The 12,969-nt window shown below is 52.0% G+C and overlaps 1 protein-coding gene across 1 annotated transcript in view; it reads right to left on the bottom strand.

The window, feature by feature from the left end:
- The window catches only part of LOC135284527 (zinc finger protein OZF-like), a 145,567-nt gene extending 132,912 nt beyond the window's left edge, over nt 1–12,655 (bottom strand). The window contains exons 1-2 of the mRNA XM_064396080.1: nt 12,604–12,655; nt 11,722–12,417 (exon numbers count right to left, since the gene is read on the bottom strand). Of these exons, the coding sequence (XP_064252150.1) occupies nt 11,722–12,417; nt 12,604–12,655 (748 nt within the window). The remainder of the gene's footprint in view (nt 1–11,721; nt 12,418–12,603) is intronic.
- Nucleotides 12,656–12,969: the final 314 nt, after the last annotated feature.

Below are 12,969 nucleotides of genomic sequence, written 5' to 3'. Positions count from 1 at the left end.
CTTGCAGACCCCAGACAGAGCCCCTTGCCCGGCGCCGGTCCGATATCTTCGGGGGGGAAAAAGGGGGGGGGGGGGGGAAGGGAAGGAAGGGAACAACAGAAACCGGGGAAAGGAAAAAAAAATGGCGAAAAAGCAAGCGAGCTAAAAAAGCAAGAAAAAAAGAAAGAGAAACAAAGCTAGAAGAGCAAGCAAGCAGCCAGCCGGCCAAGCAGCATGCAAAAGCCGAGCCCCCAAGGCAGGGGCGGGGGGGGAAGGACAAAACTATAGACACAACAAACGGAGCAGGGAACAGAAACCACGATTTGGGATAATAAGCATGAAAATGTCCTGTCCCCACGACATTCCACCCCTTATCCCATATCGTGAACATGTTATTGAACAACGTAAACTTTCTTCTCACTTGCTCCAACCTTCCACACTTACACGTTTTCTTTCATTCTTACTTGCTCAGACCTTCGACACTTTCATATTTCCTTCTGTTTCATGTCTGTATGATCTAATGTACAGACAATGGTGGTCACGCTTAACAAACAATGATATCATCCCACAATCAGATCTCCCTGAGGTACGCAAGGGGTTGTCCCATCTTTCTGCATTATCCACCAGGTATAACCTGGTCCTTGAGCAAAGACAACCCCACGAATGGGTTTGCCTGTACTCGAGGCAGGATTAATCCATACTGTCTTCCCCAACAAACCTCTGACATGGGCCACTGGGACTTTATCTCCATCTACTATATTGAGGGACTCAGACTGGGCAGGACCTGCTCGGTTGGTGGAACCTCGAGTGTTAACTAACCAGGTGGCCCTGGCTAAATGCTGCTCCCAGTTCTTGAGAGACCCCCCACCCAATGCCTTCAAGGTGGTCTTTAACAATCCATTGCATCTCTCCACTTTACCTGCAGCTGGTGCATGGTAGGGGATGTGGTATACCCACTCAATGCCATGTTCCCTAGCCCAGGTGTTAATAAGATTATTTTTAAAATGAGTCCCATTGTCTGACTCAATCCTCTCAGGGGTACCATGCCTCCAAAGGACCTGCTTTTCAAGGCCCAGGATGGTGTTACGGGCGGTAGCATGAGACACAGGGTAGGTTTCCAACCATCCTGTGGTGGCTTCTACCATTGTGAGCACGTAGCGCTTGCCTTGGCGGGTTTGAGGCAGTGTGATGTAATCAATCTGCCAGGCCTCCCCATACTTGTATTTGGACCACCGCCCACCATACCATAGGGGCTTCACTCGCTTGGCCTGTTTGATGGCAGCACACATCTCACAGTCATGGATAACCTGAGAAACACTGTCCATGGTTAAATCCACCCCTCGGTCTCGTGCCCACTTGTAGGTGGCATCTCTACCCTGATGGCCTGAGGCATCATGGGCCCATCGAGCTAGGAATAACTCTCCCTTGTGTTCCCAATCTAGGTCTGTCTTTGACACCCCTATCCTTGCAGCCTGATCTACCTGATGATTGTTTTGCTGCTCTTCATTAGCTCTGCTTCTGGGGACATGGGCATCTACGTGGCGAACCTTCACAGGTAGTTTCTCTAACCTGGTGGCAATATCTTTCCATTCTTCAGCAGCCCAAATTGGCTTTCCTCTACGCTGCCAGTTAGCCCCTTTCCATCTCTCCAGCCAGCCCCACAGCGCATTGGCTACCATCCACGAATCAGTGTAGAGGTAGAGCTTTGGCCACTTCTCTCTTTCAGCAATGTCCAGAGCCAGCTGAACGGCCTTAAGTTCAGCGAGTTGGCTTGATCCACCCTCTCCTTCAGTGGCTTCTGCGACCTGTCGTGTGGGGCTCCATACAGCTGCTTTCCACTTCCGTTTCATTCCCACAATGCGGCAAGAACCATCAGTAAAAAGAGCATACCGTGTTTCTTCTGCCGGCAGTTGGTTGTATGGTGGTGCTTCTTCCGCTCGTGTCACTTCTTGTTCTTCTTCATCAGCGAGACCAAAATTCTCACCTTCAGGCCAGTTTGTAATTACTTCCAGAATCCCAGGTCGATTCAGGTTTCCAATACGGGCGCGCTGTGTGATGAGAGCAATCCACTTGCTCCATGTTGCACTGGTGGCATGGTGGGTAGAGGGAGTCTTTCCTCTGAACATCCACCCCAGCACTGGTAGTCGGGGTGCCAGGAGGAGTTGTGCCTCCGTGCCAATCACCTCCGAGGTGGCTTGGACTCCTTCATAGGCTGCCAAAATTTCCTTCTCTGTAGGAGTGTAGCTGGCTTCAGACCCTCTATAGCTTCGACTCCAGAATCCTAATGGTCGGCCTCGAGTCTCACCAGGCACCTTCTGCCAAAGGCTCCAGGACAGGCCATGGTTCCCGGCTGCAGAGTAGAGCAGGTTCTTCACATCTGGTCCTGTCCTGACTGGGCCAAGGGCTACAGCATGAGCAATCTCCTGCTTGATCTGGGCAAAGGCTTGCTGCTGTTCAGGGCCCCAGTGGAAATCGTTCTTCTTGCGGGTGACCAGGTAGAGAGGGCTCACAATCTGGCTATACTCCGGAATGTGCATTCTCCAAAACCCTATGGCGCCTAGGAAAGCTTGTGTTTCCTTTTTGCTGGTTGGTGGGGACATAGCTGTGATCTTATTGATGACATCGGTGGGAATCTGATGCCGTCCATCTTGCCACTTCACTCCAAGGAACTGGATCTCTCGAGAAGGTCCCTTGACTTTGCTCTTCTTGATGGCAAAGCCGGCTTTCAGGAGAATCTGGATTATTTTCTCTCCTTTCTCAAACACTTCTGTTGCCGTTTTCCCCCACACAATGATATCATCGATGTATTACAGATGTTCTGGAACCTCACCCTCCTCTAATGCAGTTTGGATCAGTCCATGGCAGATAGTGGGACTGTGTTTCCACCCCTGGGGCAGTCGGTTCCAGGTGTACTGCACGCCCCTCCAGATGAAAGCAAACTGAGGCCTGCATTCTGCTGCCAGAGGAATGGAGAAAAATGCATTAGCAATATCAATAGTGGCATACCACTTCGCTGCCTTGGACTCCAGCTCGTACTGGAGTTCCAGCATGTCCGGCACAGCAGCGCTCAGTGGTGGTGTCACTTCATTCAAGGCACGATAGTCCACCGTCAATCTCCATTCCCCTTCAGATTTACGCACAGGCCAGATGGGGCTGTTGAAGGGTGAGTGGGTTTTGCTAACCACCCCTTGGCTCTCCAGCTCACGAATCATTTTGTGGATGGGGATCACGGCATCTCGATTCGTTCTATACTGCTGGCGATGCACTGTCGAGGTCGCAATTGGCACGAGCTGCTCTTCTACCCTCAGGAGTCCTACTGCAGATGGGTTTTCTGTCAGTCCAGGCAAGGTGTTCAATTGCTTAACGTTCTCTGCCTCTACAGCAGCTATGCCAAAAGCCCATCTGAGTCCCTTTGGGTCTTTGCAATAGCTGTTCCGGAGGAAGTCTATGCCCAGAATACACGGAGCCCCTGGGCCAGTCACAATGGGATGTTTCTTCCACTCCTTCCCAGTCAGGCTCACCTCAGCTTCCACCAGGGTCAGTTGTTGTGATCCCCCTGTCACACCAGCAATGGAAACAGGCTCAGCCCCCACATGTCCCGATGGTATTAGAGTACACTGTGCACCAGTATCCACTAAAGCGTCATATTTTTGTGGTTCTGATGTGCCAGGCCATCGGATCCACACCGTCCAAAAGATACGGTTTTCCCATGCCTCTACCTGGCTAGAGGCAGGGCCCCTCTACGCCTGTTTATCCTTCTTTCCTGGGGCATATGTCTTGGAGGTTCCCTCAAGGGGATCAGACATGTCATCATCATCATCATACCTGGCTGTTCGGCTACGGGCAACTGGGGCTGCTTTCCTTTTCTTACCTTCCTTCAATTCACGCACCCGTTGTGCCTGAGCAGCAGTAGGCTTCCCATCCCATTTCCTCATGTTTTCTCCAGACTCACGTAAGAAGAACCACAACTCAGCTCGTGGGGTGTACCTTCTCTCCCCAACAAGGGAACGTCTGCGTTGGGTACCAGGGCCTCTAATTTGTACAGCTGAAATTTGGAGGAGGTCTTCCTTAATCTCTTCCCTGAGTTTCTTGCTGCTTTTCTCTATTTTGTCTTCTAGTTCCTGCAGTCGTGTTTCCACAGCTGCAATTCTGGCATGAGTCGGGCCATGTACAGCATCCGCATATGCCCGAAGTTTCTTCGCCATATCGAGTACAGTCTCATATACCTCCTCCCGCTTCATTATTGCTAGAGCAGAAGCATATTCAGGTGGCCCAAGTCGCACCAGTTTCCTCCACATTACAGGTGTGCATGGTACAAAGTCCGGATTCCTAGTTGTGACATCGTCTGAAAAAATGATCTCCACCACTGCCATCTCCCTCAGGCGTTGGATCCCCTGTTCTATGGTCTTCCATCATGTCTGCTGAACATAGAGGTCATCGGCACACAGATATCTCTGTGCCACGCTGTCCAGGACCCGTTCCCAGAGGCTGTGAGGGCTAGCCCCCCTCATCATGCCTTGGTCGATGACGGGATCATGTGACAGGGATCCCAAATGCCTCGCTTCAGTGCCATCCAGAATGGTAGCCTCCCCTGCTGCATCCCAAAGGCGGACCAGCCAACTAATTATAGATTCGTCGGGCTGTCGCCGATAATCCTTCCTTAGGCCTCGAAGGTCCCTCAGGGAGAAGGAATCAATAGTGGCCTCTGATCTTGTGCCAGTTGCTTTGATTCCTGATTTTATGTCAGGAGGTGTTGAGGGTCCTTCTCCTGCATCGTAATCATCATCATCCTCCACTGGTCGGTCAGTCTTATCTGTACACTTTCCACTTCTTGTACTAGTAGCAACAGCCCTTGGTTGAGGCTCACTGTCTGATTTAACTGCTGGCTTCGAGCCTGGGGTGTTAGCTGCAGCCTGAGTAACTGGGATAGCTGCTGATTTATCTCCCTGCCCCCCTGCCTCTGTCTGCTGCCCTACAGTATCTAGCAGGGTACGATAAGCATATGCCAGGGCCCAGCTCACTGCAAGGATCCTTTTCTCCTTAGGGTTATCCTGGCATTTCCCTTTCAGGTACTTCGCCACCTCAGCCGGGTTCTGAATTTGTTCAGATGGAAAGTCCCAGTCTACCGGATCAGAAAACTCCTTTAAAATTTGGCCCATATCCTCCCATTTCCCACACCACTCAGGACTTTTTACCCTTGGTTGTACCCCTAAATCAGGGGTCTCACCAGCCCCTCTAGAAATTGCAGCCTTCATCTTATATAAACTGCAGACAGTATAGAGCAAGGTTGTTAAATTAAATAACAGAAAGATGGTGTCCTTGGCAGTCAGGGAGAACTGAACATTTTCTAATAGAAATGTAAACAATTCGGAGGAGGAAAAGGAAAGCAAAGGCTGAATAACCTCCTCCCCCATAACAAATTTAACACACAGCCGCAACCACGAATTATACATTCCTGGAACCGATAACAACATTTTTATAAGCCCCTTGCAAAGTATCACACTCAAGCCCAGCCCGATGAATATTCTGGTTAGTGCCCTTCTGCTACAAAAGCTACGTATTAGGGACAATACCGGAGCAATTTCTGGATAAGAAAATAACCCAAGTGACCATAAAGCTATGAAAACTTCAAAGAACTCTAATGACCAGAGATAGAGGCAGGCTTTCACTCCAAATGACATTACAACTTTAAAAGGAGACATACCAATATTCCCACAAACAGTTAAAGCCAAAAATATTATTAGAGTAAAGCTTTTTCCACTTCGTCTGGTATCCCCGTACGGGCCACCAAATTATTTGAACTGGTTTAGGACAAATTAGGGAAAATATCTCCAAAGGAGCCCCTTATAGGAAACAAAACCCTCCGCACCTTCCCCCCTCCCCACCACTGGGTTCGGGAAGAATTTCTTCAGAGGGGAAGTGGAAAAAGCTTGTTTATTAAAGAACAACAAAAAAACACTCCCAGCACAAGAGAAATAGCCCAAGATGGCAACAGATGTTTCACCAGTCCAAGGGGTCGAGCCGTTTCTCTCTTCGCTGCGGAGGGTACGAAGCTTCTCTTGCAGACCCCGGACAGAGCCCCTTGCCCGGCGCCGGTCCGATATCTTCGGGGGGGAAAAAGGGGGGGGGGGGGGGAAGGGAAGGAAGGGAACAACAGAAACCGGGGAAAGGACAAAAAAAAATAGCGAAAAAACAAGCGAGCTAAAAAAGCAAGAAAAAAAAGAAAGAGAAGCAAAGCTAGAAGAGCAAGCAAGAAGCCAGCCGGCCAAGCAAGCATGCAAAAAGCCGAGCCCCCAGGCGGGGGCGGGGGGGGAAGGACAAAACGATAGACACAACAAACGAAGCAGGGAACAGAAACTACCATTTGGGATAATAAGCATGAAAATGTCCTGTCCCCACGACAGGTTCTCACAGTGCCAAAGAAAGCTGTTGATGCCAAGTGTGGCCAGGATGAACCATTGCTGTGACTGCAGCCCCTCTCTTGGGGCCCTACAAACAGCACTGCAAAAGGAGCCCCTTGGAGCTCTACTGGGCCAGCGACTCCCTCTGAGTGGGGCCTCTCCCAGCCGGGAACTCTCCCGTTTGCTGCACTCGGGGATCCTGAACAACGAGGGAGCCTGGGCCGATCCCCCCACTCCTCCAGGCTCAACCCTTCACCCACTGGGGAGATGCCAAAGCATCCACAGGGAGCATTTCCTGCCCTCAGGGGAATTTCTCACAGGTGCCTTGCACTGACTCTTTGTGTCTGTGTGCACACAGGAGTGCCTGTGCTGGGGAAATGTGGCAGAAATGCTGCTCTCGGAGGAGTTGGAGTGCCTTGGATAGCTGAGTCAGTCAGGCCTGTAAGTGAGGTTAAATCATGAGGTCTAAGTGAAGTTAAATGCTGCTAAGGGTGGTTCTTTTGCTAAGTTGTTATGTTTAATATAAGGTATAACCTAAGTTGAATATTGTTAGGTGTTATTCCTCTTTTAAATTGATAAGTCATAGGTCATAAGTTAGGTTAAATACTCTTAAGTGCTGTACTTTTGCTAAATTGTGAAGTTTAAGGTATCACTTAAGGTTAAGGTATAAGTTAAGTCCTGTTAAGCTTGAGCTATGTTTAGTCCTGTTCAGCTTTTAGGCCGTATTCCTTTTATCCTTGCCCTCACTGTCCTGTTGACACACACACACACACACACACACACACACACACACAGGGTCAGTTCTTGGTTTATTTCTGGTTTGATTGTCTGGATTTGATTTGGTTTTGTTGTTGCTTTATTTCCCTGGTGTGCCTGAAGTGTCCAGTCAGGAGTGACTCTTGCCAAGGAATTTTGTGGTACTGTCACTTAATATTAAATCTGGCTTTTGCTGATCCCTTGCTGGGGATTTTTTCAGTGCTCTCAAGCCCTCATTTATAACAGGGTGAAGGAGCCCTGGCCCAGGCTCTGGCCCTGGGGGACACGGGGACACTGCCCAGGGGTCCCTGTCCCCCTGTCCCACCCCCAGGGCCCCGGCCCCCCGTCCCCGTGTCAGGCTCTGGGGTCGATCTCGTGGAACATCCTCTGGGGGAGGCTGCGGCGCCGGGGGCGGGGGGACCCGGGGGGACAGGGGACCCCGCTGTGCACGAGCAGGGTTGGACTGCTCTGGGGGACCTGTGAGGGGGGCTGGGGCAGAGTGACCTCCCCAGTGACCTCACATAGCCCCTGTGATGTCACCAGCCCCTGTGATGACACACAGCCCCTTTGTGATGACACAGCCCCCATTATGATGTCACAGTTAATCTTGTGATATTACACATCCTCCCCTGGGATGTCACACAGCCATTCTGTGATGTCACAACCCCTGTGTGATGTCACACAGGTGCCCTGTGATGGCAGAATCCATTCTATGATGTCACAAAGCCTACTCTATGATGTCACAGGCAACTCTGTGATGACACACTACTGCTCTGTGATGTCACAGGCTGCTCTGTGATGTCACAAAGCCCCTTCATGATATCACAAGGGCCAGTGCTAGAATATCACTCTGTGATACCATAAAGCTGCTCTGTGATGTCACAGAAAATTTGGTGATGTCACAAAGTCACCATGTGATGTCACAGTCTGTTCTGTAATGTCACATCTGGCTCTATGATGTTACTTAGTCACCTAGTGATGTCACAACCCACTCTCTGATGTCACAGAGCCGCCTTCCATGAAGACAGAGTGTGCTTCATGGCCTCACACCCTATTCTATGACATTACAGAGACTTCTGTGATATCACAACCCCCTCAGTGATGTCACAAAACCCTCTCTGTGATACCATATTGCCACTCTCTAGTATCACAGCACACACTGTGACCTTACAGCCTGCTCTATGATGTCATACAGCCATGCCATGATGTCACAGCCTGCTCTGTGATGTCACAGAATCCCCTCTATGATGCTCTAGCTGCCCAATGACCTCACACAACAACCTCTGTGATGTCATAGCCCAACCTATGACCTCACTCAGCCCACTCTGTGCTGTCACACAGCCCCTTGCTGACATCACAGCTGCTCTGTGCCTCCATGACACAGCCACAGAGGTGCTGCTGTGACACAGCCCCCTCTGGGACATCCCCCAGCCCCTGCCAGTGCTGAGCCCCTGTCAGCTCTGTCTGTGCCCTGCTGGTGTCCCTGAGCTGCCCTGGCAGTGCCCCAGCCCTGCTGGGCTGTGCACAGGAGCTGCTCCTGGCCAGAGCTGTCTCTCTGCAGTGCTGCCCTTGCCAGGAGCTGCCTCTGGGCCAGGAGCCCGGCCCAGCTCAGCAGCACAGACACAGCAGCAGGACTTGAATGACCCTCTGGGGCTTTGGTGCTCTTTGCATCAGACTGAGTCCCTCGGAGTGTGCTCAAAAAGCTTCTCAAGAACTCCAAGTTAAGCTGAAACATAGACATTTCTTGTAGTTTAAATGGGTTCCACTCAAGGACACAATTCATGTCAAAGTGTCCCCAGGTTCCAGGTAGAGCAGAACACTGGAGGCAGTGATGACAGCTGGGGACAAACAAGGCAAAGGTGTCTCTGGTGCTGAGCACACCTGGATGTGTTTCAGGAATGCAAAGGGCCAAGGCCTGAGCCCCAGCCCCTGGCCAGGCAGATCCTGTCCCTCCCTCATTGCTCAGGGCTCTTCCCGGGATGGGCTCTGGCATGTGGGGATGTGCAATGCCAAGGGCAGGACCATGGGGCGGCCCCTGCCAGGCTGCTGAGCAGGGACAAGGAGTCAATGAGGCCCCAGGGCTGCAAGGGTCACTTGTCCCCTCGTGGCCTCAGGCCCAGGGCCAGCAGCCATGGCCAAAGTGCTGCCCAAGTTGGCTGTGTCAGGGCCTTGCAGCTGCTGCCCATCCCTGTGCCCTGTGCAGCCCAGGCTGTCCTACGGTGTCCCTGCCCTGCGCCTCTGTCCCTGCAGGCTGTCGTCATCCCCCGGCTGCCCCACCTGGCTGGCCCCTTCCTTTGCTGACAGCTCTGCCTCCTGCCTGCCTCTGCCTGCCCACACAAAGCCTTGGACTGCTCCAGGCGCCTTCTGGGGGATGTGCTGCACCACAGCCGTGCCCTGGGAGGGAAACTCCTTTCTCCTGGTGTCCAGTCTGCGCCTCCCCAGCTGCCCTTAGCACAATTATTTCTTCTTCAGGCTCATTCCCACAATAAAGAAAAGCTCCACACTCTGTGAAACCACCCTTTACTCCCTCCCGGACTGCTCCTGTTCTGTCCTCAGTCTCCACGCCAGTGAGCCCAGAGCCTACAGCCTCCTCCCGCTGGTTATGTGATGAGGCCTGCAAACCCCATCTTGGGAGATTTTTGGGTCCTCACCAAGGTCTGTGAAAACACAAAAAAAAAAAGGTCAAAGTTATTTTCTCCCAAATCTTGCGGTGACAGAAGAAGGGTCAATATCTCTGAAATGAATGAGGGTGGATTTACATTTGTTAGAAGGAGGAAATATTTTACAATGATGAGAATGGCACAAAACTGCAACTGTTCTTCCACAGAACTGGATTCCCCATCTCAGGAATTATTCAAGAGCAGGAGCCTTGTGGAACCTGACCCTCTCATCCCCAAGGACAGAATTCCTGTTGTGTGGGTTCTCTGATGTGCTGGGTTGTCGTGGTTTGGCCGGAAATGTGTTTCTAGAAAAGTCTAAGTCCGGCCAATCAGTGGCCAAATTCAAAATTGGCATTTGATGTGGCCACTAAGGGTCTGGATACGCCTCTGAGAACACAAGGGGGTTAAAAGCAGGAGATTCCCAGAGAACTTCCTCTTTGGGAATCCGGCGTGGGTGAGTAAGGTCCGACCTCTCCCCTGCCCAGCTGTGTCTGGGTGGGGGAGGCCATGACAGGGAGGAGGCCGGGAGCCCCAAAAGCTGCAGAGGTGGAGGAGAACATGCAGGGGTTGACGAGATTTGAGATGTCTGGGCAGCCCCCCCCCCCCTCCCCCCGGAGAGAGGGACAGAGATTGTGCTGGCGGCTCAGCCAGCCAGAAGCGGGGGAGGTGGCGAGAGAAGGTGCCCGGCAGCTGTGGGAGTCCTGGACAGGCAGAGGCGAAGTTTTTAACCCCTTGGTAGAGTAATAGAAACCTTGCAAATACTGCTCCTCCTGAATCAGAATGAGGAGAGAGAGATGATGGACTGCGTGTGAGGAAAACTGGAAGAGATGAGAAGAATCCTAGGTGAGAAGAGATGATGGAGTGGCCTTGAGCGGGACTCTTTCTTGTATGGCCATGGACAGACCCATACCTGGAGCTGTATTTAGGGGGAGACAATGCTTTGGAGCCAAGAGTGAAGCAGTGGAGTGAACAGAGACGGCTGAGGAGGGTGTGGGATGCCCTCTGTCTCCGTGGAAGGGAAGATCTCTGCTCACGAGCCCCTCGGCCCCAGGGGGTAAATTTGGGGGGGGACTGGTGTCCCAAAGTTGAGAGACTGCTGCTTTTGGAACTGGGTAGAGCATCCTTAAACAAGATACCCTAAAAGCAGTCCTGGCCTGTGTCCAGTGGTGAGAGCACTGGACATGGGGGGGAAGCCTATGGTGCAAGGGAGGACTTCTCTCTCCCCGATGGATTTGAGGGTGGATTATTTGAAAAGATGATGATGGACTGAAAGCTAATTACCTGAAAGGTGGGAATCTATGGTGTTATCTCATTCTGTGGAGAAAAGGGAGGGGGGAGGAGGAATGTATTTGGAAAGTTTTTATTCTTTGCTCTGTGTGTGTGTGTTCCTTTATGGATATTGTTATTAATAAAATGTTGTGTTTTTCCCTCCATCCCCGAATGGGAGCCTGTTTTGTTCTGTTCCCGGGTAACATCTCACAGCAACCCTTTTAGAAATATACTCTTCATGGAGGCCTGCCCCGACTCAGCTGCAGCCGTTCCCTCCAGTCCTGTCCCTGGGCACCAGAGGGAAGAGGTTCCCACAGTCCCAGCCAGGGACCCGCTCCCAAGGCTGTTGCCATGGCCACCAGGGCAGGGACCTGCTGGGATGCTCATTTTCCATGGGCCAGGGTTCAGGAATGGGATTCCCCAATTTCCTGCTTCTGCTAAAACTGTGCTGCTGCTCGCTGCCCTCCCACCTCCCATGGAAAGCACAAAAGGCAAAGATCCCAGGCTGGGAAAACAACAATTTACTGGGAAAAGCAATGTGATTACATCGGGGCACAAAGCCCTTACGTTGCAGTCACGCCTCTCGCAGGGCTCCCCTTACCGGTGACTCCGCAGGTGTCTGGTGTAGTTAGAGCTGTCTGAGAAGCTCTTCCCACACTGGGGACACTCGTAGGGCCTCTCCCCAGTGTGGATGCGCCGGTGGGTGACGAGGTGGGAGTTTTGCTTGAAGTCCTTGCCACAGTCAGGGCAGCAGAAGGGCCTCTCATCTGTGTGAATTCGCTCATGCAAAAGGAGATGGGACCTGGCGTGAAATCTCTTCCCACATGTGGGGCAGTCATAGGGAAGCTCTCCAGTGTAGATGCGCTGATGGCTGAGGAGATTGGAGTTGGTGTGAAACTTCTTCTGGCACTCAGGACACTCGTAGGGCCTCTCCCCAGTGTGGATGCGTTGGTGGTTCATGAGGTGAGACCTCCGGCTGAAGCCCTTCCCACATTCCCCACACTCGTAGGCCCATTCCCCAGTGTGGATCATCTGGTGGCGGGTCAGGCTGCTGCTCTGCCTGAAGCTCTTCCCACACTCCAAGCACTTGTAGGGCTGCTCCCCATCATGAAGCTTCTCACAGACCACCAGCTCTGAGCTCTGGCTGAAGCTCTGTCCACCTTCCTGGCCCAGGGTGGGTCTTTCCTCCTCAGAGCACCCTGGGCTGGATTTGAAGCCCCTCATCCTGCAGGATCTCGGGGAAATCTCCTTCTTGTTAAATTCATGTGCAGTAGAGCTGCTCAACACAGCCTCTTCCACGAGTTTCTGCCGTGGGGATTTGTCCTCCCTGGCCTCCATCCTCAGCTCCTTGTCTGCGGAAGGCAGGGCAAGGGGAGGATGGGATTTGCCTCCATGCCACAGGGAAGGGGAAGGAGATCCCCCCTGAGTATCCCCGGCAGGACGGCATTGGCAGCAGGGTTGTCCTGCAGCTGGGGGCCATGCTGGGCTGGGAGTTGGAGCAGAAGAGAGGGGGAAAGGGGCACTGACTTCCTCCTCACCTACCTGGTGGTCCCAGGGAATCTTCCTCTTCCTCACAGCTTCCTCCTCCATCGGGTGATGGTTTTGGGATTGGAAATTCTGTTTAGGGATGAAAACAAGAGATGAGTGCATTGAGTTTTGTAGTGGTTTGAGGGCAAACCAGGGGGAGAATCTAAGCCAGAATTACAATTTAATAAGAAAATTAAGATCAGGGCAATGATACAGAAACACGGCCTTAAACTGACACAGTCAGGATATAACCTGACACCCTGTTGCTCAGGGTGGTGGCAGCAGTCCCAATAAATGGTGGCTGCTGTTCTGTTGCAGTGATGAATGTGATTCTGTCGAAGCAGTGATCCTGTAGAAGGGTCTGGTCTTCCTCTGAA

Source organism: Passer domesticus, chromosome 21, assembly GCF_036417665.1.
Source record: "Passer domesticus isolate bPasDom1 chromosome 21, bPasDom1.hap1, whole genome shotgun sequence".
NCBI classification, from domain to species: Eukaryota; Metazoa; Chordata; class Aves; order Passeriformes; family Passeridae; genus Passer; species Passer domesticus.
The sequence above is the reverse complement of the archived record's forward strand: the minus strand, read 5'-3'. Positions and strand labels throughout refer to the sequence as shown.